The 27,175-nt window shown below is 34.1% G+C and overlaps 13 protein-coding genes across 13 annotated transcripts; 5 read left to right on the top strand and 8 right to left on the bottom strand.

The window, feature by feature from the left end:
* Positions 1–336: 336 nt before the first annotated feature.
* DFA_04333 (uncharacterized protein) lies at positions 337–4,938 on the bottom strand (the record flags this gene model as incomplete). Its single annotated transcript, XM_004360009.1, has 9 exons — positions 337–762; positions 855–1,066; positions 1,140–1,710; positions 1,800–1,835; positions 1,965–2,632; positions 2,902–3,214; positions 3,298–4,077; positions 4,157–4,195; positions 4,273–4,938. The coding sequence occupies 9 exons, from the start codon at positions 4,936–4,938 to the stop codon at positions 337–339; spliced, it is 3,711 nt and encodes a 1,236-aa protein (XP_004360066.1).
* A 511-nt stretch (positions 4,939–5,449) lies between these two features.
* Positions 5,450–6,484, bottom strand: DFA_04332 (uncharacterized protein; the record flags this gene model as incomplete). Its single annotated transcript, XM_004360008.1, has 2 exons — positions 5,450–5,461; positions 5,597–6,484. 2 exons carry the CDS (start codon positions 6,482–6,484, stop codon positions 5,450–5,452), a joined length of 900 nt encoding a protein of 299 aa, XP_004360065.1.
* Positions 6,485–6,841: 357 nt separating this feature from the next.
* On the top strand, positions 6,842–9,073 carry DFA_04331 (uncharacterized protein; the record flags this gene model as incomplete). The annotated part of the gene is made up of 4 exons (XM_004360007.1): positions 6,842–7,330; positions 7,415–7,825; positions 7,890–8,015; positions 8,075–9,073. 4 exons carry the CDS (start codon positions 6,842–6,844, stop codon positions 9,071–9,073), a joined length of 2,025 nt encoding a protein of 674 aa, XP_004360064.1.
* A 190-nt stretch (positions 9,074–9,263) lies between these two features.
* On the top strand, positions 9,264–10,467 carry DFA_04330 (Putative RNaseIII; the record flags this gene model as incomplete). The annotated part of the gene is made up of 2 exons (XM_004360006.1): positions 9,264–10,125; positions 10,202–10,467. The coding sequence occupies 2 exons, from the start codon at positions 9,264–9,266 to the stop codon at positions 10,465–10,467; spliced, it is 1,128 nt and encodes a 375-aa protein (XP_004360063.1).
* Positions 10,468–10,561: 94 nt separating this feature from the next.
* DFA_04329 (uncharacterized protein) lies at positions 10,562–11,215 on the bottom strand (the record flags this gene model as incomplete). Its single annotated transcript, XM_004360005.1, has 1 exon — positions 10,562–11,215. One exon carries the CDS (start codon positions 11,213–11,215, stop codon positions 10,562–10,564), a length of 654 nt encoding a protein of 217 aa, XP_004360062.1.
* Positions 11,216–11,552: 337 nt separating this feature from the next.
* Positions 11,553–13,019, bottom strand: DFA_04328 (uncharacterized protein; the record flags this gene model as incomplete). The annotated part of the gene is made up of 1 exon (XM_004360004.1): positions 11,553–13,019. One exon carries the CDS (start codon positions 13,017–13,019, stop codon positions 11,553–11,555), a length of 1,467 nt encoding a protein of 488 aa, XP_004360061.1.
* A 708-nt stretch (positions 13,020–13,727) lies between these two features.
* On the bottom strand, positions 13,728–14,349 carry DFA_04327 (uncharacterized protein; the record flags this gene model as incomplete). Its single annotated transcript, XM_004360003.1, has 2 exons — positions 13,728–13,954; positions 14,025–14,349. 2 exons carry the CDS (start codon positions 14,347–14,349, stop codon positions 13,728–13,730), a joined length of 552 nt encoding a protein of 183 aa, XP_004360060.1.
* A 258-nt stretch (positions 14,350–14,607) lies between these two features.
* On the bottom strand, positions 14,608–15,524 carry DFA_04326 (uncharacterized protein; the record flags this gene model as incomplete). The annotated part of the gene is made up of 2 exons (XM_004360002.1): positions 14,608–14,936; positions 15,014–15,524. The coding sequence occupies 2 exons, from the start codon at positions 15,522–15,524 to the stop codon at positions 14,608–14,610; spliced, it is 840 nt and encodes a 279-aa protein (XP_004360059.1).
* An 883-nt stretch (positions 15,525–16,407) lies between these two features.
* Positions 16,408–18,330, top strand: DFA_04325 (uncharacterized protein; the record flags this gene model as incomplete). The annotated part of the gene is made up of 2 exons (XM_004360001.1): positions 16,408–17,367; positions 17,431–18,330. 2 exons carry the CDS (start codon positions 16,408–16,410, stop codon positions 18,328–18,330), a joined length of 1,860 nt encoding a protein of 619 aa, XP_004360058.1.
* Positions 18,331–18,577: 247 nt separating this feature from the next.
* On the bottom strand, positions 18,578–19,495 carry DFA_04324 (uncharacterized protein; the record flags this gene model as incomplete). The annotated part of the gene is made up of 2 exons (XM_004360000.1): positions 18,578–18,906; positions 18,988–19,495. 2 exons carry the CDS (start codon positions 19,493–19,495, stop codon positions 18,578–18,580), a joined length of 837 nt encoding a protein of 278 aa, XP_004360057.1.
* Positions 19,496–20,247: 752 nt separating this feature from the next.
* DFA_04323 (uncharacterized protein) lies at positions 20,248–24,139 on the top strand (the record flags this gene model as incomplete). The annotated part of the gene is made up of 5 exons (XM_004359999.1): positions 20,248–20,253; positions 20,326–20,572; positions 20,651–21,703; positions 22,004–22,788; positions 22,859–24,139. The coding sequence occupies 5 exons, from the start codon at positions 20,248–20,250 to the stop codon at positions 24,137–24,139; spliced, it is 3,372 nt and encodes a 1,123-aa protein (XP_004360056.1).
* A 315-nt stretch (positions 24,140–24,454) lies between these two features.
* On the bottom strand, positions 24,455–24,595 carry DFA_04322 (uncharacterized protein; the record flags this gene model as incomplete). The annotated part of the gene is made up of 1 exon (XM_004359998.1): positions 24,455–24,595. The coding sequence occupies one exon, from the start codon at positions 24,593–24,595 to the stop codon at positions 24,455–24,457; it is 141 nt and encodes a 46-aa protein (XP_004360055.1).
* Positions 24,596–24,924: 329 nt separating this feature from the next.
* DFA_04321 (uncharacterized protein) lies at positions 24,925–27,142 on the top strand (the record flags this gene model as incomplete). Its single annotated transcript, XM_004359997.1, has 5 exons — positions 24,925–25,518; positions 25,594–25,629; positions 25,705–25,788; positions 25,867–26,688; positions 26,774–27,142. 5 exons carry the CDS (start codon positions 24,925–24,927, stop codon positions 27,140–27,142), a joined length of 1,905 nt encoding a protein of 634 aa, XP_004360054.1.
* Positions 27,143–27,175: the final 33 nt, after the last annotated feature.

Here is a 27,175-nt window from a genome sequence, read left to right as displayed (position 1 = left end):
ATATTGGTTTATTGGAGTGATGATGATGACTGCAAATCAATTTCTAAATTGTTGTGATATATAGTGCATTGATGATAGTAGGATTTCTTTTCACCTTCTTGCTCGGTCGTTGTTTTTTCCAACTCTTGTATTCTTTTTTTCATTTCCTCTTTGTTTTTTGATTAGCTCTTGTTGGTCTTGTTCTTGTAGTTCTTGCTCTTCAAAATAGATTTGACTTGGTTGACCAAAGGTTGTTTGATAGGTTGGTTGAGATGGTTGAGAGGTTGTTGATGGTTGAGATGGTTGACTTTGTTGTTGTTTTTGTTGTTGGGTGCTGATACCTTTTTTGGTATCTTTTTAGGTTTTGTTTTGGAATTTTTGGGACCGGTCTATTTGATTTGTCGGATTATTATTATTATTTAGGGGATATGGAGGAGGAAGGGATTGTTGTTGATTATTATCTTGGTCATGACGACCTTTAAGTTGTTGTAAATAATCTCTGAGTAGTTGTTTGGCTTCATAACATTGCTGACGTCTCATTTTTGTGATGACTCTTTCAATTGATTCTATTCCATCTCGACCTACGAAATGAGGAAGAATCAACTTGAGTATACCATTGTCATCATAGTGATTCCACAATACATCTCTATATCCAAGTATTTTTTCGGTGCATTTCTCATTTCTTACATTGATTAGAAATGATGCAACTTCTACATGTCCATTGCGACAAGCATTCTCTAGCGCCCCTTCAGTACATCCTTCACTACGATTAAAATGTAAAAACTAATAATAATAATAATAAACAACAATAATAAAAGGTAATTTGTTTGTAATTAGAATATCGTTTGCTATTAATAATGTTAACCTCTACATACTTTGACAATTTCAATATGACCTTTTTTAGCTGCAAAATCCATAGCCCATGTTGTTGCACCTTCAGTTCTGTACTCTGAAAGGAACTTTACAATTTCAATATGACCTTTCCTTGATGCATAATTCATAGCATCGGTTGTTGCACCTTCACTACGGTTGAAATGAAGGTGTTTTACAATATCAATGTACCCATATCGAGCTGCACTGTCCATAACTTGTTGTCCAAATATCACTCTCGGTATCCTTGGAGAAAAGGTCATAGAGATAATAGAAAATATCCAATTTACCATATTTCAATGCTGCACTGAGAGTATATTTTGTACATTTTGCTTTGACAGTTTCAACGAGATATTTTACCATTTCAATGCCTCCTTTTGATACAACACCATCATCTTTATCAATCATAGTTTTTGCATGATTAGTTTGATTTTCATAAAGATACTTGAAGAAATCAAAGTTGCCAAATTTAAGTGCGCAATCCATCAGAGTTGATAAATGTCTACGTTGATGTTGGTAAAGGGACTTTAAAACATCAACATTTCCTTTTTTAGCCGCATAATCGACAGTCCTGGTTGATGCACCCTCAGTTCTGTTGAAATAAAGGTACTTTACAACTTCAATGTGGCCGTTTTCAGCGGCATTTTCCATAGCCCTGATTGATGCACCTTCACTACGATGCTCTTGTAGGAACCGTACAATTTCAATGTGACCTTTTTCAGCTGCCCAATCCATAGCAAAGGCTGATGCACCTTCACTACGATGCTCTTGTAGGAACCGTACAATTTCAATGTGACCTTTTTCAGCGGCATTTTCCATAGCCCTGATTGATGCACCTTCACTACGATTGAAATGAAGAAACTATTATAGTTTTGAAAATAATAGATGATTGTATGATGTTAATATTCAATAGTGAAACAATGATTAATATCGCCAACCAAACAACTCACCTTTACAATCTCTAAACTATTCTTTGCTGCTTCATCCTATAGTGGTACAATTGAGTAGAGAAAGAGAGAGAGAGAGAGAGAGAGAGAGAGAGAGAGAAGAGAGAACAGGAATTAATTTATAAATTATTGATATTATCTTTATCAATTAACTAAATTAATACTTACCAATGCATCTTGACATTCTTCAACTCCACTATCATGTATATACTTTACTACTTCAATCGAAGATGATCTACAAGCAATTTCCATGTGAGTACTATCGAGTTTTATACCTTTGGTCGAGTGTAACATCTTTACAGTCGGTAGATACCCATTTTTGATTGCCTCTTTCATTGCTTGATACAAAAATCTATTCTGTAAAGGACATATCTTGATTAGATACTCTAATACATCTTGATTAAAATGTATTTTATAAAAGAATTTTCCCAAGACTACATCTTTAAAGTACTTCCATTTAAATACCAATCCAGTTGACCATTTCATTAGATGATCAAGTGTATCAAATGTTGCATTTGGATGATGACAGTATTCACTGATCACTCTTCTTCTTCTATTGAGTAGTATTTGATTACAATCAATAGGTAGATAATGACAAAGAAAGTGCCAAGGCATTGCAAAGTGTGATATCATTTCAAGCCGAGGTAACTTGATGATATCTCTTCCTTTTAATAACCGTTGTGGTCGTCTATCATCACTCCTCTTAAAATAAACATCTGTGTTGAGTTGTTTTGATATATCACTAATATGATTGAATATCAATTGTCTAATATATTTAGCTCTGAATATTGATTGAAATGTGATTGTTGTAGTTGTTGTAGTCATTATTATTATTACTATTATTATTTTACAAAGTTCATTATTATTATTATTATTACTTTGAAGAACAACGAGAAGAAGTGAAACTGATCGTGACCATGAAAAAATTTTGACCAGGAAAAAAAACAATTAATAAATTTATAATTTTTGTATAAGAGAAACTATGGAACCTACTTTTAGTTTTTAGTTAAAGTAGGATTTGATACTTTCGATAAGATTCATCCGAGGGTTATTGTCCTCTTGCTGGGGTGGAATAGGAGGAAGGGATTGTTCTTGATTATTTCACCACTATCACCTTTTAGTTGTTGTAAATAATCTCTGAGTAATTGTTTGGCCTCATAACATTGCTTACGTCTCATTTGTGTGATGACACTTTTAATTGATTCTATTCCATCTCGACCTACGAATAGAGGAAGAATCAGCTTGAAAATATCATCACAATGGTTGGACCATATAATGTCACGATGCCCTAGTATTTTTTCATTGCATTTCTCATTTCTGGTATTGATTAGAAATTTAGCTACTTCTACATGTCCATTGCGACAAGCATATTTGAGTGCCCTTTTTGTACATCCTTCAGTACGATTATCGTGTAAAAACTAATAATAATAATAATAATAGATTGGTTAATATACATGCTGCCCAATTAAATTATCTTGTTTGTTGTTGTTGTTATACATACTTTGACCATTTCAATGTGTCCATTTTGAGATGCCATATCCATAGCATCGGTTGTTGCACCTTCACTACGATGCTCATGAAGGAACTTTACAACTTCAATGCGTCCATTTTGAGATGCCCAATCCATAGCCCTTGTTGTTGCACCTTTGCATTTGTGCTCATGAAGATGCATTAAAATATCAATGTAGCCATATCGAGCTGCATAATTCATTATATCTTTTGTCCAAATACTACTGTCAGCCGAGAAACGGTCATAGAGATACTGGTAGATATCCAATTTATCGTGTCTCAATGCTGCACCCACAGTCTCTGGTGTACATTTTGCCTTGACAGTTTCAACAAGATATTTGACCATTTCAATGCCTCCTTTTGATATGGCATCATCTCCTATATGTATATCAATGTTTGTTGTTGCATCACATTCAATTTGATTTTCATAAAGGTACTTTACGACATCAAAGTGGCCAAATAGAACTGCAGCATCAATAGCATTGGTAGTTGCACCCTCACTACGATGCTCATAAAGGTACTTTACCACTTCAATGTAGCCATTACGAGATGCCCTATCTATAGCACTGGTTGATGCACCTTCACTGCGATGCTCTTGAAGGTACTTTACCACATCAATGTGTCCATTTTCAGCAGCCCAATCCATAGACCTGGTTGTTGAACCTTCACTACGATGCTCTGAAAGGAACCTGACCATTTCAATGTGACCGTGCATTGATGCCCAATCCATAGCCCAAGTTGATGCACCTTGAGTTGTATTAAAGTGAAAAAACTAAATTAATTTTTAAAAGTAATAGAATGTTAACAGGGCAAAGTAACCAAACACACAATTAACCAACTAATCGACTCACCTTTACAATCTCTAAAGAGTTAATCTCGGCAGCTTCATCCTATTTTGATGATTAACAAGAAAAAGAATTAAGAAATGATTTACCTTTTCTTTTTATACAAATTTTAAAATACTTACCATTGCATCTTCACAATTTCCAATTCCACTATCATTTATATACTTTACTATATCAATCGAAGGTGCTTGACAAGCCAAGGTCATGTGTACTCTATTGAATTTTATACCTTTGGTCGAGTATAACATCTTTACAACAGATAGATACCCGCTCTTGCATGCCACATCCATTGCCGTGTCTAAAAATACGTTCTTTTTAGGAGATATCTTGATTAGATACTCTAATACATCTTGATTAATTTTTTTGTTACTATTTCTATCTATTGTGTCATTCAAGTACTTCCACTTAAATTCAAAGTCAGTCGACCATTTCAATAGATGTTTCAGTGTATCCAATGTTGCATTACGGTGACAACAGTATTGAGTGATTGCTAATCTTCTTCTATTGAGTAGTATTTGATTACAATCTTTAGGTAGGTAATGACATTGAAAGTTCCAAGGCATTCCAAACTTTGATATCATTTCTAGACGAGGTAATTTGATGATATCCCTTCCTTTTAATAGTTGTCTTGGTCTTCCTCTATCATCACTAATACTCCTCCTTTTATCTTTTTCATCGGGTCGATACAAATGATTTTGTATATCACCGATATGTTTGAATATCAATTGTCTAATATATATCGATCTGAATATTGAATGAAATGTTATTGTTGTTGTTATAGTAGTCATTATTAATGATACAATTATAAGTTTGATGTGCTTTTTTTGGTACTCTGAAAAATATGAAAAATTTTTTGCAAGTATTGATATTCACAGGCAAGAGCAAATGATTTTTCTTGATCCCTTTGAAAGTTAAAATTAAAGGTTATTTTCTTTCCATTAAATACAGCCATTGCCAGATTCTAATAGTTCAACGTGCAGAGTACTTTCCCCTTCATTGTCTACATGACCATTTATTCTAGACTCAATTTGAAGAGATCTTTTGAATCTGATTTGGAAATGATCTTTCCAACTTTGGTGATCACAATGGTTTATCCATCTAGACAAATAAATCGTCTCCAAAATTCGTCCCTTTTAAATATTTGATTCCATTTCTTACAAACAAATAAAAAAGGGAATGATAACAAGAATCTTTCACCACCTACACAAAATACTAATATTTCTTTAATTATTATTTTTGGTATCTCTAGTCTATCCATTTTTTAAAAATAATATTATTTGTTGTTGTTGTTGTTAAAATTTAAACTTGAAACTATTGAAATCAAATAGTAGTTGAGAGTTTGCAACCTATTTTTTATTTTTTATTATGTTAATGAGTAATTTCTCTAAACTTTATAGATTCCCCACTACCTCGTCTTCATTATATAATTATTTATCTTCGTTTTACTTTTATGTATTTGTTTGGAGCATGAAATATTTTAATGCCAATATCCATGTCGTCTCGAGGTAAAAGTATTTTTTCAAATAGATATTTGAGATCATCAATAGACATTGATTTAGATTGAATATGTTGTTGAACTGATTCCCAAAAATGATCGGGAAGAGCGGCTCTAAAATCAGATTTTCTAATTGATCCAATAGAAATATCTGAACCTTCGTCTGATGAAAAGTCTAATAGAAATTCAATTTTCTTTCCGGTATAGGACATTAAACTTCCAGAAATCGTCAAATAGCTAGCATAGTAATGTTTGGTATCTACAATTCTCACGTAAATAGAGTAATAGACAACAGACTCTAAAAGAAATAATGATTCTATATCGTTGTCCTTTCGAAAGTCATCCAAAGATGTTTCATCCAATGATTCCATTTTCTTTACCATTCCTATTGGATGCACTAAACTTTCTTCAATGTTTTTTACATATTCCAGGTATTTTGGTATAAATCTAGTGTTGAGAAATCTTAGATGAAGAGTCCTATTGAATCTTGATTTGAAAAGATCTTTCCAACATTTGACCTTGATGCGACGATATTTAAAAGTTGTATGCGAATAAGATCCCAAGGGTTCTTTGTCATCGTCATCCGGATTTTGATTTTTACTTGATTTATTGTCACTGTTGGCATTATCTTCAAAAGTACTGATTTGAAAATCATCTTCTAGTAATGATAAACTTGTCCATCTCGCCAAACATAGACTTCTCCAAAATTCATCACTTTGAAATATTTGATACCATTTCTTGCAAACCAACATGTAAGGGAATGATAACAAATATCTATCACCACCTACACATTTTAATATAATATCTATAATGATTAAAATCGACTCTATTCTTTCCATCTTTTTAAAAAAAAGATAATTAAAAAAGAAATATTAAAATACAAATAAATGAAATATAAAATGATAAATGATTATTATAAATTTAAAACCATTTTCTAGAAATCAAATTATTTCAAAAAAGGAATAATAATAAAAATAAAATGAACTTCCCCAAAACACTCACATGTCGACGATGCACAAAAAAAATAAATAAAAATCAAAAAAATCATCCAAACGAAGACAAGCAAAAATAACTTTAATTTTAACAAAGATAGATAACATATTCATTCTATCTATCATTATATAGTATAACAGTATTAGTCATAGTAAAAGAGACATAGACATATTATAATATACCAACAACCGACCCCTACAACAATGAGCTCCCGTATGCCAAAGAGGAAGACGCCGGACAGATCGTGTTTTCTTTGTCAAAAGGAACACCTTGAATGTGATGAACAGACACCATGCGGTAACTGTGCTCTAAAAGGAACTCCTCAAATGTGTTTCTACACTGAAAGATTGAAATCTACTTCTTCTTCTTCCTCTTCATCTCCTAGTACATCTCTTTCAGCACCACCAGTTGCATTTCCTTCGATAAACAACAACAACAACTCTACGTCATCATCATCTTCTACAACCACCAAAGTAGCAAGACAATCTCATAATACTCATACTAGTAGTACTGTTGGTAATAACCCATTCTTGAATAATAATAATAATAATAGTAGTATTGGTCATAAAACATCATTTACATCTCCACAGCAACAACCACAATCACAACAAATAGGACAACAACAACAACAACAACAACCACAACAACCATTTAAATTTACAAGTAGTACAGATTTAATTAAACATCAAAATGTAAGATAATGAACATCATTCATTATGTAATACATTTATTAAAGAATGAAACTAACCAACTAATTTATATTTATATTTTTTTAGAATAACAATTTATTTAATAATTATGGATCGGATGCATTTTCTTTTTTGGTAAATGAATTAAGAGATATTAAAGAAGGACAAAGAAAGATATTTGATGAGCTGTCATCACTCAAAGAAAAGAATGAGAAATTAGAGGTAATCAACGAATCGTTGGTATCCAAACTTAGTTTGTTGACGCTGGCTCAACCCAACAATTTGCCGGCAGACTTGTACAATGTCGATCCTACACCAACCAATCCAACATCTTCACCATTTATTGACAATGCCCTATCGTATCCAAGAAGCATAAAGGATATGGTCGATTATTACAACTCTACTCAAAATATATTTATTATTTTTGATCTCTCCAAAAACCCTCCAACTGTTGTAAATGCTTCTAAAAATTTCTGTAAATTATTAGGTTATGGTTTGGTATGTTAAAAAAGTAAAGAAAAGAAAAAAGAATATTAATTAATTAATTTATGTTTTATTGTAGAATGAAATCATTGGAGTTCCATGGACTCAAATTATACATCCAAATTTAATTGAAAATACCATGAATATATTTAATCAAAGAAACCATGGTAATATTGTTGAAATGACACAATTGTATAAACAAAGAGTAAGTACTAAAGTTATGAATATGATTATATAATATTAATATATTTTGTTTTTTTTTAGAATGGATCAGTATTCAGTACATTGGATACACATACTTTTATTTTCGATTCAGAAGGTAGACCAATATGCGATGTTGTAGCAATTAGATTGATGAGCCCGGATATTGTACCAAAAGAATTCTTTACACATGGGGGAGGCGGTCTCCCCGTCAATAGATTTAGATTGACTCATTCTAGTAATGACACTAATACTAGTAATAATAATATTAATAATAATAATAATAGTAATAATCATAATATAAATACAAAGAATACAATCATTACTTCAATGGATGATTCAACTCCACCAACTACTCCTATAAATGGTAATATTCATCAAAATAATAATAACGGAACCAATTTTAATAATACTAGTAATAATAATAATAATAATAATAATCAATATAATACATTTGCATTCCCACATCATCAATATCAAGGCGCTAGGATTGAAGAAGCACCTCCAACACCCACCACTACAAATACGCCATCTAGTATGTTGAATGATTCAAGTGCAAGTACAAGTACCACTAGTACGAGTGCATATAATAGAGTAACACCAATTATTTCAGATTTACCATCCACTCCTCCTCAACATCCATCCACCAACAACACCAACACCTCCACCTCTACAGCACCAAATTCAACCATTTCAGTCAACCCATATAATCTACCAAATAATATCTCCAACAACAATAATAACAACAACAATAATAATAATAATAACAATAATAATAATAATAATAATAATAACAATACTGGTATGACTACAGATTATCAACATACCAATAATTATCCAGACTTTACAATTGACAGTGACAATCTTGCTAATTTAAATAGTTGGGATACAAACATGGACATTTTAAATTATTGGGATCCAAATGCACCTTCCTCTCATCTTTGGAATACAAGTCATAATGGTTTAAATTCAAATATATTATCACCAGATCAACAACAACAACAACATAATCCAAATAATAATAATAATAATAACAATAATAACATGAATCATGGTGAATAAATAGAGAAATAATTAATAATAATATTTATTATTAATTTTGTAATAGGCAATCAAATCTGACATCCTATCATCATGAGGTCTAAAAAAAGAATTACCCATATTAATTTTAATTTCCCTTTGCGAAAACGACCGACCGACTTTTTAATGTTTATTTTGTCATTAATCAAACAACATCAAATATTAATCAACAATGAATACAGATAATAACATTGTCGTTACAGCTACTTCTGCTGCTGCTGCTACTGCTGTTGCTGTTGTTGATACTCAAGAAAAGACAAATCCAGTACTAGAACAACAAACAACAACAAATACAGAAACAAATAATACTACTGATGGTGATACAACAGTTACAACATCTACAACATCTACAACAACCGAAGGAGTAGAGGGAGTTGCAGTTGTAGTCGAATTAACAAAGAGTCAAAAAAAGAAACAAGTAAGACAAGAAAGATGGAATGCAGTCAAAGATTTAAAGAAAGCACATGAAAGAGAAAAGACAAAAGAAAAGAGAAAGAGAAAGAAACAATCAATGTCATCAGAAGAGAGATTAGAGTTGAATAGAGTAAAGATGCAAAAAAAAAGAGACCCATCTGAAATTGATTGGTGGGGCAACATCATATTTGACTTTCAACATGCCTCTTTGATGGGACAACGTGAAATCAAGAGTCTTATCACTCAAATATCCTTTGCCTATGGTAATACACTTAGATTGGAACGACCACTCTTTATGGACTTTTGTTCGTTCACGGGACCCGTCAAAGAATCTTTTGAAGCATTGCAAGGATACATTAATTGGAAGGTTGGTCGACACGAACAAAGTTACATGGATCTATACAAAAAAGAAGAATTGGTCTATCTCACCGCCGAATCACCAAACATCATCAAGGAATTAGATCCAACCAAGAAATATATTATCGGTGCTCTCGTAGATCACAATCGTTATAAAGGTCTAACTTATAACACTGCCTTGGAACAAGGTATAGAAACTGCTCAATTACCAATCTCTGAATTTATTCAATTATCTTCAAGAAAGGTTTTGGCTGTTAATCATGGTAACTATAATCTATTATATTCAAACAAAACAAAAAGAGAATATAATATATTAATTAATTATTTGTTTATTTATAGTATTTGATATTTTATTAAAACAAACTGTAAATAATGATTGGAAGAAATCATTTGAAGAAGTTATTCCATCTAGAAAGGTAGCAAAGGAAGGTGAAGAAGATGGTGAAGAAGGTGAAGATCAAAGTGGTCAAGATGGAGAAGAACAAGATAGTAATAATATTAATAATAAGGAAAAAGAAATAGAAATAGAATCAAATACTAATACAAATAATGGAAAAGACGAAAATACTACTACAGACAGTTTAACAACTAAATCAATAGAATAAATAATAATAATAATTATAATAAATTGGGTTTATTTATTTAAAGAAGAAAAGAACTTTGACACAAGAATAATACAATGGATTGAATAGGATTGATTTAATTATAACCTCCTCTTCCTCTTCCTCCTCCTCCTCCTCCTCTGTATCCACCACCTCCACCTCTACCACCTCTTCCACCTCTATATCCACCACCACCTCTACCGCCTCTTCCACCTCTATATCCACCTCCTTCTCTGTCATATGGCCCTTTAGATCTTGAATTATTATTATTATTGCCATGTCGGTATACACCACCACCACCACCACCACCACCTCTGCCATTGTTGTCATCGTCATCATCTTTAGGAACAACTCTAAGATAACCTGTTCTGTATACCTTGGTGTTGTTGTTGTCATCATCACTGTCATCTATTCTAGTTGCAATAGCATAACCTGATTGTTTGTAAACTGGTTCAGGACTATCTCTGTTGTTATTCTTTCTAGAGTTATTATTATTATTATTATTATTATTCTTTTGAATCGACTTGTCAAATTTTCTATATTTGTCAACCAGATCAGATGATCTTGTGTAAGCATCGACATCCCAAGGTTTGATTCCATGTGATAGTTGGAAGCTGGTCATATCACCTCCCCAATCCTCGGCCAGATAATGTTTGACATCATCTGCGATGTGGTCATCTGGTTCTGGCTCTGGTGATGGTGGAAGATGATTCTTATAGTCATATTGATTGTATTTTGATTGTTTTGGCATCGATTTAATTAAAAATTAAATATCTATCTAAATCTATATCTATCTAGTATAATTGTTGTTATTTAATTATTATTATTATAGATACTATATACAATTAATTAATAACAAACAACATTTATAATCATGATTTTGTATTAATACTATTGTTGGGTGTGTGTGGTTTACAAACAAAATCAATCAATTCATTGTTGTTGTTGTTTTACAATATTTTTGATATTTATTTTAAAATTATTCTACGTAGTATTATATTATATTATATTTTGTTGGGGGATATTGGATTATTGGATTATTGGATATTGGATATTTGATAAGTGGTTCTTCCAATTTAGAGATATTTCTATGGATTGTTGTTGGTTTGTTGACCACCTCTTCCACCACGATCTCCACCTCTTTCTCCACCTCTACCTCCTCTGCCTCTACCTCTTTCTCCACCTCTGTCACCACCTCTTCCTCTGTATCCACTTCCACCTCTATCACCACCTCTTCCACCACGGTCTCCGCCTCTACCTCTTCCACCTCGGTCTCCACCACGGTCTCCGCCTCTACCTCTGTATCCTCCACCTCTTCCACCTCTGGCAGTGGCTTCATTATTATTATTACCATCTACCTCGGATTTAACGGGTGTAACGTCAACATTATTTTGATTATTTTGATCATTATTATACATATTATTATTATTATAATTATTTTGATGTCCACCTCTACCTCTGTATTCACCTCTACCTCTTCCACCTCTACCTCTGTATCCACCTCTTACATTGGTTTCATTATTTTCATTACTTTCCACCTCTGATTTAACTGGTGCGATGTTATTATTGCTATAATTATTATAGTTATTATTATTTTGATTATTATTATTGTTATAATTAGGGTTATAATTAGGATTAATATTGCTATAATTATTATTATTTAGATTATTGTTATAATTTGGATTAATATTATTATTATAATTAATTTGATTATTGTTATAATTAGGATTATAATTAGGATTAATTTGATTATTATTATTATAATTAATTTGATTGTTATTTTGGTTATTATTTTGATTGTTGTTAAATTTAGGCTGAACCTCTGATTTAACAGATGGAGTATTCTTCTTTTTGTTGTTCTTGGTGTACCCGTAAATACGTTGTTGGAACTCATCCCAGAAACTGATAGCATCCTCTACTTCCCATGGTTTGATACCATTTGTAATGAAAAAGTTTGGAACACTTCCATAGGACTTGTTGATCATTGCTCTATCCTGTTTATCAAATATAAATGATAAATGACTAAAATCACCATCTTGTTCTTCATAATCCTCTTCATCATCATCATCTTGTTGTTGTTGTTGTTGTTGTTGTTGTTGCTGCTGCTGATTGTTGTAAACATTATTGTCGTCTTCATCATCATCTTCTTGATTCTGTAGATTCTCTAGATTCTCTTTAAAAGACTCCCAGAAATCGATTGCTTCCTCTACATCCCATGGTTTGATATTATATGATAAGAAAAAGTTTGGGACACTTCCCCAAGACTCTTTGATCATTGCTCTATCCTTTTTGTCAAACATGTGTGAAAGATGACCAAAGTCACCATCTGCCTCTTGATAGTCCTCTTCGTCATCCGATTCTTCCTCCTGATCTTGTCTTTTGTAGTACTCTAACAACTCTATAGCTTCATCAAACTGCCACGGTTTGACACCATGTGATGCCATAAAGTTGGTAAAGTCTCCCCATGGTTTGACTAGTTCCTGTTGTTCTTTGGTCAACAATGAGTTTGATCCGTCACCTGCTCCTCTACTATTATTATTATTCTTATTAGACATCTATCTATCTCTTTCTTTATCTGTTTTTCTAAATTAATAAATAATAATTTTTTTTTTTTTTTTTTTATTGACAACAATTTTTTTTTTGGATGATCAACTTAAATCCAATTAAAAAACACACTCATTATTTTATTTAGCTACCTATCCATTAATTATATTATAATTATCACTATTAATCTGACACGACCAAAAAGATGAAATAGTTTCTATAAAAGAATCATATCTACTTAAAGACAGACGACGCAGCGCTATTCAGTCTGTTTTCTAGCATCAACATCCAAGATTCCCCTTACCAGGTTCGTTAACCTTGGTTTGTAAACCTTTTCACCTTTCAATCTCATGTACAGCATTTTGTTTGATTTTCTTGATTGAAATCAAAATGAATTGATCATCCTTTTCTAAAATCAAACAAAATGCTTACAACAATATTATAGGTTATGAATATGGATATATATTCCATTCACAAAGTAAATCTTTATTCTGAATATTATAATAGAGGTATAACAAGTGTTAACTAATACTTATTATTTTTGTCTCTCTCTCTCTCTCTCTCTCTCTCTCTCTCTTTTGGTGTGAATAGGTAAGGATCTCTCCAGCCACCTAACCAAAGTTGTTTTGAATGTTTAACTCGCTCCAAGCTAGATAGATCATTCCGTTCATTGTTGTACTTAATTTATACCATGCTTCCATGGGAACTATTTTCTATTCCTATTTCTCTTTTTCATGCATCATAATAGTATAATCACCAGCACGATAAGGTGATATCATATATACATTATTTTGGTCATTTCTACATTTAATTGCCAGTCGTGTCAATTTAAGTACTTCTTTGATCTTTTGATCGGTTACATTTTCTTCAAACACTGCGGCCACTCTTGAACTTTTACCATCATTATCTTCATCATTCCAAAATATTCTAACTTTACCAATTACTGCTACAAATCATAAAGGAATTAGAAAGGAGGGAAATATATTTAATTTAATAATTAATAATTATTTACATACGTTGTGGTGGATCTGAAACTTCAACATAAATATGATCACCATCATGAAGAGTGACAAGAGATAACATTTGTAAAGGATATCGAGCGGTATCATAATAAGATACTATTTTAGTTAATGGTTTATCAAAGAGAATGATATCACCTCTTTGAGGCATGACTCTGGCCAGTACGGGATTTGATATGATATGGTATCTTAGATGATCGTATGTAGCTACATTGGTGAATGTAATCTCTGTTACTGTCGTATTATAGTGTACTACAAGTATTATATCTCTACGTTGTTTGATTGATCTTGGTGATACACCTGTACTAATATTACTAGTCATATTTATGTGTAGAATATTTATATAAATAGTAGTATAGATAGAAAGTCTAATTAGATGATGATTAATAACCATAAAACCGAGCCCATTTCACAAACTAAGCGAATGCAAACGTGCATTTGAATGATTCGTTTAGATATCGCGATTTCTTTCTATTTCTCACGATCTTGTGAAAGATGGAGGAAGTCAAAAAATAAGTAAAAAAAGTATTCTTTATGTTTGTGAATTATTTATTATTTATTTATCATTATTATTAATTGCTTAGTTGGTCAAGAATCTATTGATAGTAAACTCTTCATTATCTTTTAGATCCTTTTGTAATTGAGCAATCTTTTCATGAGCCATTTCATTGGCGTCGGCACCTACAAACAAATTGATGGGTGCGGTTGGCTTGTCACTGTTGACTAGCTCCAACACCAACTCTGCAAATTTAGTTGTATCTTTGAATGGTAATGCCTTGACCATTGCTCTACACTGGTCGTGTATATCTTTGTACTTTTGACGTAGGTTCAACTCTGGTTGTTTCATTCCACTTGCAAATGATGTTGTAAATGCTCCACTATTTAAATTGGTTACTTTAATTCCAAATGCTAAATAATAATAGAAATGGAAATAGAATGAGTAAATGGTAGGTTTGGTTATATTTATATTATTTATATTTACATACCTTTAACTTCAGCAGCATAACTTTCACCAAGAGCACAAACAGCAAATTTAGAAGTATTGTAAGCAATACCGCATGGGAATGTAGAGAATCCACTAGATGATGAGAGGAGGAAGACGTGTGCTCCACTCGATAGATATTTGGTGACATGTCTGAGGACAGAGGCATATGAAAAGAAATTGATATCAAACATGTCACGAAGGTTTTGGTCGGATACCTCTTCGGTGGTTCCAGACATTCCATAACCAGCATTACAAAAGACAATGTCGATTCTACCAAAATGAGAGATTACATCTTGAATAGTATTGTTGATAGCTTCATCCTCCTTTAAGTTATTTTCAAGAGCTATAAACTTGTTTGTATCAGTCTCACCAACAGCATTGACCAATTGTTGTTTTGATCTTGATGTTGCAGCAACTCTAAATCCTTGTTCAAGGAAAACCTTTACCATCGATAATCCAAACCCAGTGCTTGCTCCAACTATAAATAGTACTCTACTACTACTATCTGTCATCCTATATTCTATCTCGGTCTTGTGTATTGTTTAAACAACATGACATGATTGTTTGGGTTCATCTTATTTATAATTGACCTAAGTGGATATATAGTCGTAAATAAGAACTAAAACTAAAAAAGAATAAGAACGCAATGCTGACATGGCATGCAATGATCTCTTGCTTCTTGGTTGAAATTTCGCCTCTTTCGTTCAAGATAGATATTTTTAAAAATCGATGGACAAGAAGATCATTCTTTAAAAGAACCCCTCATTCTTTGGTCATCGTATCACATCGATCAGTAATAGGATGGTCGATAATCTTTGTTCAAGTTATTATCTCTTTTTCACTATAATGATGAGGTGAACCAAATACCAACAAACAGAATCCAATCAAATCATATGGGTCGATGTTGTCAATACAATCATTAAAAAGTGTGTTGTGTTTGCATGGGTGTTGGACATCGACAATGATGCATAATGAACCTCTTTAATTTTAATTTGAATGCTAGTATGTATGATCATGCATATTATTATGATTAATTTGAATGCTAGTATATATGATCATGAATATTATTATGATTAATTTAGTTCTATTTGGTAACTTTCATTTAAAACAATGGGTGAAGAGGAGAACAGTACTTTGGCACAAGAATTTGCACATTCCTTGTTATTGACACATTAATATTGATTGTTTATCATTAGTACACTGAAGATGTGATGCAGTAGGCAATGAATGAATGATTGAGTTCAATGATAACCAACATCAGATAGGTAAGGTAACAAAAAAATACATTCATGTTTTGTTGTTTGTGGAGTTTCCATTCTTCATCTTAATCATATTCTTCTTTCTTCAATCATATTCTTCTTTCTTCAACAAACAAACAAAATAATTATTTAACCTATGAAAAGATATCTTTTAAATACTTTAATTTCATTTTTATTCTTATTCATTGTCATTGAATCATCAAAGGCTGATGATATTATAAATGTAAATTTATTATTTGGTCAAACTCATTTACTTCCAGCTGAAGGATTAAAATGGACAGTTTCCGGTAAAAACTACACCTATCATCTTGTAGGTGGTAGAAAAACATTGGTTCTTGTCGATTTTGGTAGTAATGTCAAGGTATCCAATCCAAAACTTGTCTTTAATCTGCCCTCTGCCACCGCTGATCAAAGTGGAAGTCACTCAATTGTCGGTACGATTGCTTTAAACGACCCATCTCATCTCCCAAAGACCGAAGCCAACGGAACTGCCTTTTCGACCACCCATTACAGTGCCATTGCCAATGAGGAATGGATCCAACCAGGTCTCATTGTAGTAGCTTACCCAGATGATACCAATGACAAGGTCAAGAGCCAAGATGTAAGCGTTCGAGTCGGTGAGACAGTCGACATGCTATTCAAGATTGTTCCATTCTTTCTCTTTGGTGCCACTCCAAACAATACCAACTTTCCAGGGATTGGTACGATCCCTGACATGTTCGTAACAGAACTTCAACAAAGATGGCCTGTCTCAAAGCTCACATCCAAGACTCATCCAGTTGGTATGGTTCAATGGCCATACATGATCATTGGTCCACGCAACAATGGTCCACCCTATCGTGTAAACAACACCAGCCAGATGAAGGAGGGCTACGCAGTCATGTCTTCCATTCTCACCTTTCTTGGTGGCCTCCGAACAGTCAATGGTGGAAATGCTGAAAAGATTCAACTCTACACCCCCATCATTGCATTCAACAATCGTGGTGTCTTTGCCAACACTGGTGGAGGACTGGGTGGTGGTATGTCTGGTTCAGGTGATCATCTATATTCCTTTATTTTCGTTCATGAACAGGGTCATGCTTTTGGTCTACCTCATGTATGTATCATATATAGTAGTTGATTGAACGATTAATTTATTAATTTGATTATTTTTATTCAGGCAGGTGAAGCTTATAATGCTGGTAAATTTCCATACGTAAATGGATCTTTACTTGGATCTCAGTGGGGATTTGATATAAACCACATGGAATTACTTCCACCATGGTTACCAATAGGCAGCAAATGCAAAACGGATCATCTTCGAGATCCGAGTGACCAAAGTCATTGTATGAAACAAAGTATTATGCAAGGTGGTGCTGGTGACAGACCAAGTAACTACATTTATTCAATGTTTGCAGACTTTGAAATGTCAACCATGCAGTCGTACTTTGAAGGATCAACCACAATCAGAAATGGCAAACATGAAAGCAGGGGAGGTGCTCTCATCTACAGAGAATCTGACAAAACCTACCAAAGTTGGGATTCAATCGATGGTAAATTCTACCCATTCAAAGTAGTCAATGATACTAATGGCCAAACGTCTCTAGACAGTGGAACACCAATCGAAAGGGGGGTGCCAGTACATACGATTGTGATTACCTACAGTCATGCCAATGTTAGCGATGTCTCTCAAATCTACCCATATCTCTCGTACACTGGAAATATTATTAGAACGATTGATCCAACCAATCCAACACATCTCCTAGACATTCAACCTTCAAAAGGACCAATCAAATGGTTTTGTTTAAATAGTGGATGTGACTTTACCATTCGGGTAACCTTTTCAGATGGATCCCAACAACACATTCTTCAACGTTGTGGTGTTCGTCCATTTGCAAAGCCAAGTGATCCTCAACATGTTGATGCAACCAACCCACTCAGTTCAAAGGGCTACTTTATCTTTTTCGCCAATGTTCGTACAGACAACAAGTCAATCAAAAGCACTGAATTACTTTGGACTCCCTTTGGATTCAATGGTTTATCATCAAACCCAACAGTTTTAATATCTAAATATAATTAATCTATAAAAAATAATTAAATCAATAAATAAAATATTTTCAGAGGGGAACTCTAGATCTTGTCATTCTTTAGTCATCACATCATCGATAGATATTAATATTTTAGTTTACGGTTGGTTGTGGGGGATGATATCAACAACTACTCGATCCAATGATATCTGATTGGATTCTGTTTGTTGGTATATTGGGTTTATTATTTGGTTGATAAGTGGGTGGGAGTGATGATTGGTGTGTTGAAGTTGAATTGGTTTACTTGGTCAAGAATCTGTCAATGGTAAACTGTTCATTATCCTTGAGATCCTTTTGTAATTGAGCAATCTTTTCGTGAGCCAATTGGTTGGCATCAGCACCGATAAACAAGTTGAGTGGAGCTTCTGGCTTATCGCTGTTGACATACTCTAGGATCAACTCGGAAAACTTGCCAGCATCCTTGAGGATGAGTGAAGTATAAAACTCACCAGCCTTTTGGTAAATATCCTTGTACTTTTCTTGGAGGTTGATAGCAGCTGGTTGCATTCCTGATCCAAATGATGTTGCAAATGCTCCACTATTTAAATTGGTTACTTTAATTCCAAATGCTAAATACAAAAAATTAAATATAATAATTGGTCAATTTTGATTCATTCTTGATTAATATTAATATATTTATATTTACATACCTTTAACTTCAGCAGCATAACTTTCACCAAGAGCACAAACAGCAAATTTAGTTGTGTTGTAAGCAATGCTACCTGGGAATGGATTGAAACCACCGATGGAAGAGAGGAGGAAGACGTGGGCACCACTTTGGAGGTACTTGGTGACATGTCTGAGGACAGAGGCATAGGCAAAGAAATTAATGTTAAAGATGTCACGGAGGTTTTGGTCAGATACTTCTTCATTGACACCAGAGATACCGTAACCAGCATTACAAAAGACAATGTCGATTCTACCAAAATGAGATACAATGTCTTGAACAGTCTTGTTGATAGCTTCATCTTCCTTTAGGTTGTTTTCAAGGGCAAGGAACTTGTTGGTATCAGTCTCTCCGACGGCCTTGATTAATTGTTCTTTGGATCTAGCAGTGGCAGCTACACGGAATCCCTTCTCAAGGAATAGTTTGGTAATTGATAAACCAAAACCAGAACTGGCTCCAACCATAAATAATACTTTACTAGTATCTGTCATCTTTTAATTATTATTATCTCTCTTTTAAATATTTGGTTTGATGATTATAATATAATTTGAATGAATGTCTGAAACCATACCGCGCTGCAGTAGGTTGTGTGAGATGAGAATTCTCTTCTCGACGGTTTAAAAGTTAAAGGTTAACTTACAACGAGAAGGGTTGAAGTTTAAAGATCTTTCTCTCATTGCGTCATCATTGATAACTTCTCCTTCTTTTACGAGAAGTGACCATAGTTGGCTTGATGGTGAAGTTCCCACAAAATCGATGGTTCCCCATCACAGCTCGCGAACAGTTGTGGAGGAGATTATCGGGAGATTTCAAACCTACGACCTATAAATAATAAAATAAATATCTTTTGAGTAAATAATCATAACCACATGACACTCAAACTATCCTCAAAGTATACAATGAGTAAATACTTGTATTACATACAACATACAAACTTTATCTATGTCATAGATAAACAAATAAAATAAATAAATAACTAACATTTATTATTATACTCACTGATGATCATCGACCTTTGGTTTCATCACCCACTTTAAAAACATAATTAATTTTAATTAAATTATTGCGTAGTGTCATATATTTATATCATTAATGCCCTCCCTTTATTAATGAATTTAGTTGAGTAGAGAAGAGAGAGAGCAAACAAGGATAGGTGTTAGATTATATTCTGTATCATCATCATCATCAACTGTAGATTGTAGTATTATTATTATTATTAATCGTATATATATTATATAAAGAAATGATGGTAAGTTTAACATTGACAATGTTTGTGATGTGATGATATATGTACATACTAATAATCTAATCACGTTTACAGCAACAACAACAGCCAATACTACTACAAGATGTTGATATAGAATCAAATTTAAATTCAATTAAAGACAAGACAAAGGATATTCGTGGGTTGATCTACTCAACGTCAACGGGGAATTGGGAAGATATACTTGGTCATTTCAAAGTACTCTCTGGTGGCTATGAATCACTTCAACGTGAAATATCATTGATCTTAGATTCTATAGTAGTCTACCCTAATCAATTACTTGCAAATACTGATCCTAATATAAGTATGAAATCATAGACAAAAGAGAGAGAGATAGATTATTACACAAAACAAATATTAATAATTATTATTATTATTTTAGTTCCAAATCTACTTAGAACTAAATTAAGTCTTGATATTGAAAGTAATAGTAATGAACTATTGGCAAACTATCAGCGTAGAAACAATATTGGTGAGGAGTCTGGTGTGTCGGTGAATCAGGCGACTATGCAACTCAACGATCACGTGCAATCGTTGAATAGAGTGTTGGAGGATATCGACGAGGACATAGAGATTAAAAGAGGGTCGACCAATAAATACAAATTGACAAAGATGACGTCGTCGGTCGATCAAGTGGCACTGCTCAAGGAGCTATTGTCAGCCACTATGAACGGCACTGGTATACGTCTCCCCACACCAGTCGCTGCACCACCTGCGCCTGCACCAGTATCTGTAACTACTCCCGTCACCAATACCATCGTTAACCAAACATCTCCACCACAAGCTGTTCAACAACCACAACAACCACAACAACAACAACAACCAATCCAACAACCACAACAAACACAGCAACCAATTCAACAGCAACAACAACAACAACAACAACAACATCTTGCTCCTCGACAACAATCTCCACCTGTTGCAGTTCAACAGCAACAACCAATACTACAACATCAACAACAACAAAATCTTGTACAAAATACTCAACAACCAATTGTTGCTCAACAAATGCAAAATAATACACAACCTCAACAGATTGTACAGCAGCAACAACAACAACATCAAGTACCAATGACACAACAAACTTCTACACCCAATATTTCTCAAGCTGCGCAGGTACAGCCAATCATGGTGCCTCAGCAGCAGCAGCAAGTGGGTGCGAATATGATACAACACCATTCTCCACCTATTTCAGTTCAACAACAACAGACAGTTGTTACACCTGTTCAGCAGACACATATTCCACAACAAGCAGCTGCTGTACAAAGAGCCAAGACAATGCCAATGCAACAACCACCTCAGATGGTGACTACACCAACCAGCAGCTACGCAATGGCACAACCAGCCATCACAACAGCGGTGCCAATCACATCGGTGGCGACTGGTCAGCCGACTGTTTCACCTCCCATAGTGTCTCCACAGGTATTACAAACAAGTAACATCCAACAACCACAACAACCAATCAATATGCAGCATGGTGGAGTGGGTGTAGGACAAGCAGTTAGACAAATGTCAATGCCACAATACTCTACCACCTCTCCAATAGTGTCGCAAAACACACCACCTCAAAACACCATCCATCCATTACAGTCACCTGCACAAGTGTACCATACACCAGGTCTGCAACCACACACCCCCATCACGCCACAGCAATCTCATACTCCCACCCAAGCAAACCCTAGACTTACATCCATGCCCAACATACAACAACCCCAACAAACATCCGTACAACAAGCTCAACAAACCCATTTTGCAACCACTCCACAACAACAACAAACAAATATCGTCCAACAACAACCTGCTACTCATATTTCGGGGTATCCAAATCAACAGCAACAGGTTACACAGCAACAACAAACAGCACAGACACAACAACAACCACAAATTCAAACTACCCAACAACAAACAAATCTTGCATTACACCAACAACAGTTATTGCAACAACAACAACAACATATTTTGCAACAACTACAAGCTCAAGCTCAAGCTGCCCAAGCTCAGGCTCAGGCTCAAGCTCAAGCTCAAGCACAAGCTGGAAGTGCGCAGCAATACACTGGAAGTGCAGCTCAAGTGCACCAAACGGTTCCTCAAGTTCCAATGCCGGGTCAGCAACAACAATTCCCACAAACTGCAGGAATGTATCAACCGGCGGCAGCAGCTGTAGCAGCAGGACAACAACAACAGCAATTACAACAAGCGGCAGCAGCAGCAGCGGTAGCAGCAGGACAACAACAGTTTAATCGAAATACACCACAGAACCCATTTGTGGCAGGAGGTATTGTTGGCACGGCTCAAACTCAGCAAGGTCAACAACAACAACAACAACAAGGTCAAATAGCTGGGCAGCAACAGGTAGTTCAACCGGGTCAACAACAACAGTTTACTCCACAACAACTTCAAATGTTGGTGAAACGCCAGCAGCAGCTGCAACAACAACAACAACAACTACAACAACAGCAAGGTCAACAACAACAACCAGGCCAACAAGGCCAACATACACAACAACAGACGAATCAACAAGTACAAACCCAGAACATAGGTCAACAGGGACTGATTCCACCACAGCAGACCCCCCAAACCTAACCCTCAGACCCCGACTCAACAACAACAACAACAACAGCTACAAATGCTCCTCAAATTGCAGGCAGCTCAAAAAACACAACAGCCAATAGTTGGTTTGCAGCAAGTTTCAACTCCTCAACAACAAATCAATCAATTGCAACCACAACAGACCCAACAACAACAACAACAACAACAACAACAACAACAGCAAATACAACAGACACAACAACAACAACAACAAAATACACAGCAGCAACAATATAATCTTCAACAACAACAAGCAAACACTTTTAATCCGCAACAACAGAATACTATTCAGCAGCAGAATGCTATTCAACAACAAGCAGCAACCTTGCTTCAACAGAGATTACAGCAACAGCAACAGGCTGCCCAACAGCAGCAACAACAACAACAACAACAAGTTGCTCAACAGCAACAAACCTACCAACAACCACAACAAACTACCCAATTACAAGGCCAACAGCAAGTACAAGGACAAGTACAAGGTCAACAACAACAACAAACTGCTCAGCAGCAGCAACAACAATTGTTACAAGCTCAGCTTGCAAGCCTACCTCCACAACAACGAGATCAATATATGAAAGCTCTAAGACAAAGAGCTGAGCAACAGGCAAACCAACAAGGTCAACAACAGACACAACAACAGCAACAGCCACAACAACAAATTCCGGGACAACAACAACAACAACAACAACAATTTTTCAATCAACAACAAGCTGCTCAACAGCAGCAACAAGTTGCTCAACAGCAACAAACCCAATTGCCAGGTCAAATCCAAGGACATGTACAACAGCAAATTCAGCAAGGTCAACCACAGCAACAACAATTCTTTGCAAACCAAGGACAACAGCAGGTAGGTATACAACAACAACAACCACAACAAACTCAACAAACCCAACAAACTCAACAACCCCAACAACAAGTACAAAATATTCAAAATATGACAATTCAACAACAGCAACAACAACAATTATTACGTATGCAACAACTACAACAGCAGCAACAACAACAACAACAACTTTTACAACAACAACAACAACAACTACAACAGCAACAACAACAACAGCAGCAGCAAAACCTCCAACAACAAGGTCAATTTAGAGTGATGCAACCAAACCCACAAAATCTACAGAACCAATTTTACCTACAACAATTACAAGGACAGGCTCAACAACAGCAGCAACCACAACAACAGCAACAAACACAACAACCTCAACAACAAAATACCCAACAGCCACAACAACAGCAAATGTATACTCAACCAACTCAACAATATTGGCAACAATAATAATTAAATCAACGAAAATAAATATTGGTTGTTTCGTCTGCCTTTAAGATCGATCAAGATACGACTATCATTTTATTCATTCTTTTTCTCTATTTGATCGACCTTTAGGATGAAGCAGCAAAAAAGAGTTTAGATTGTAAGGTGAGTTTATTGGGTTAAAATTGTTTGAATGATTGCATGCTTTCATTTCAAAATTATAATTAATCATTTTATATTTTCTAGTATCTCCACCATAACACAACTGGAACATAATAAGATGATGGATCACTCTCTCACATTATTATTAATTCATTTCCATTACTACTATCTATTTATCTATTTAGTTTTTACATTTAAATCGTACTCAGGGTGTTCGGAAAGGGCACTAGAGGTTGTTTGTAAACATGGAGGATTGGAGGCAGCATTATTTCTGATCAATATAAAAAAACGGAAATGTAATGAAAAATGCTGGAGCATTTTATTAATAATGGACACTATGATATCGTAAAGTTGATTCTACCTCACTCATACATTCATCTGGAATAGAATCAATTGAAAGAATCATTGAAACAATGAATCATAGATCCTATTATGAAACCAAACAATTGCTAAGAGACCATTTAAATCAACTAAAGGGTGTTGATGGTGAAAGATAATAAGAAAATCAAGAAGTCACCAAAAAAAAAAAAGAAATAAAGGTCCTTTGATGCTATAAATATATAAAAACAAAAAAACAAACTTTGTCCACAGTCATCTTATTCAAGTTAATTAATCTACATGTACAACTAGTACGAATAATTAGTACAATGACGACTACAATAACATTTCACTCAATATTTAGAGATAAATATATTAGACAATTGATATTCAATCGGATAGATGATGATAATCTTGGAGGATCATTAAAAGGAAGAGATATCATCAAATTACCTCGACTCGAAATGATATCAAAGTATGCAATGCCTTGGCACTTTCTATGTCATTATCTACCATCGGATTGTAATCAAATACTACTTAATAGAAGAAGATTAGCTATCACTCAATACTGTTGTCATCGTAATGCAACATTGGATACACTTACTCATCTTGTGGAATGGTCAACTGACTTTGAATTTAAGTGGCAGTACTTGAACAAAACAATCAAGAAACAATACATACATTTTAGTCAAGAGATATTGGAATATCTAATCAAGAGATGTATGCATAGGAATCATGATTTTTTCGAGAATGCTATGAACATTGCAATCAAGACCAGTTATCTATCAATTGTAAAGATGTTACACTCGACCAAAGGTATAAAACTCAATAGTGGACACATGTTTTTGGCTTGTGGAACATCTTCAATTGAAGTAGTAAAGTATATACATGATAGTGGAGTTACTAAATGTAAAGATGCAATGGTAAGTCGATTAATTTAGAATTAAAAGAAAATAATTTAATAATTAATTATTAATCATTATTATTATTATTAATAGAATGAAGCTGCAAAAAATAGTTTAGAGATTGTAAAGGTTAGTTGGAATCGATCGATAAATTATTTATTTCAATAATTAATGAATTATCTTTTAAAACAAATAATGATATAGTTTTTTCATGATAATAGAACTGAAGGTTGTTCAGAGAATGCAATGAATGTTGCCGCACTTAAAGGTAAATTAGATATAGTAAAAGTAAGTATCTGTATTCTATTCTATTAAAGCTGAGATTATATAAATATAATTTAACCATATCATATCATATCTATTTAGTTTCTTCACTTCAATCGTAGTGAGGGATGCACAACCGATGCTATAGATTCAGCATCGATGAAGGGACACATTGAAATTGTAAAGTTCCTTCAAGAACACCGTAGTGAAGGTGCGTCAACTTGGGCTGTTGATTGGGCATCAATGAGTGGTCACATTGATGTAATAAAGTACCTTTATGAGCACTCAATCCAAGGTGAAACACCCATGATGTGGGCATCACAAAATGGCTCCCTAGATCTCTTAAAATATCTTTATGAAAATCAACCCTCAAAAAGTGATACAAATGTTGATGATGATGATGATGACGGTGATGATGATGATGATGATGATGATATCGAAATAGATCGTGAAGTCATATCAAATGGAAACATTGAAATGGTAACTTATCTTGTTGAAACTGTCAAAGCAAAATGTACAAAAGATGGTTTGTTGGCAGCATTGGAATACGATAAATTGGATATTTTCTATTATCTCTATGACCGTTTCTTGAGTGCTGACAGTACTATTTGGACGATAAATAACATTATTAATGAAGCTGCTAGATATGGTCACATTGAAATTATAAAGTTTCTTCATTTCAACAAAACAAGTGAAAGTGCAACAACAGATGCTATGGATTATGCTGCTCGATTTGGACACATTGAAATTGTCAAGTTCCTTCAAGAGCATCGTAGTGAAGGTGCAACTATGTGGGCTATGGATTATGCAGCTGAAAACGGCGACATTGAAATGGTAAAGTTCCTTCATGAGCATCGTAGTGAAGGTGCAACAACCAATGCTATGGATTGGGCATCAATGAATGGTGATATGGAAATGGTTCAAGTATGTACTTTGAAACAACAACAACAACAAATCCCATTATTTATTGATGATAAATCGATCTCTCTGACTTTATATTATTTATTAGTTTTTACATGATAATCGTAGTGAAGGATGTACAGAAAGGGCTCTCGAGTATGCTTGTATTTATGGCCATGTAGAAACAGCATCATTTCTGATCGATACCAGAAATGTGAAATGTAATGAAAATGTACTCCAAAAAGCATCCAATAATGGGCGATATGATATAGTCAAGTTGATTCTACCTCAATTCAAAGATAAAGAGGGAATCGAATCAATTAAAAGAGTCATTAAAACTATGAAATATAAATCCCACTATGAAACCAAACAATTACTCATAGATTATTTAAATCAACTCAAAAGTGATAATAACCAAGAAGATAATAATAATCCTTTAAAGAGCCTAATAGGTTGGATAAAGTCCACCATTTTGTGAAAATAAATTATTATTGTATATATAATCAACCAA

This window comes from Cavenderia fasciculata (assembly GCF_000203815.1).
Source record: "Cavenderia fasciculata unplaced genomic scaffold Scf_Dfasci-G-o-33e01.r1-3, whole genome shotgun sequence".
Taxonomy (NCBI): domain Eukaryota; phylum Evosea; class Eumycetozoa; order Acytosteliales; family Cavenderiaceae; genus Cavenderia; species Cavenderia fasciculata.
This window is presented reverse-complemented; position numbering and strand designations above follow the sequence as displayed.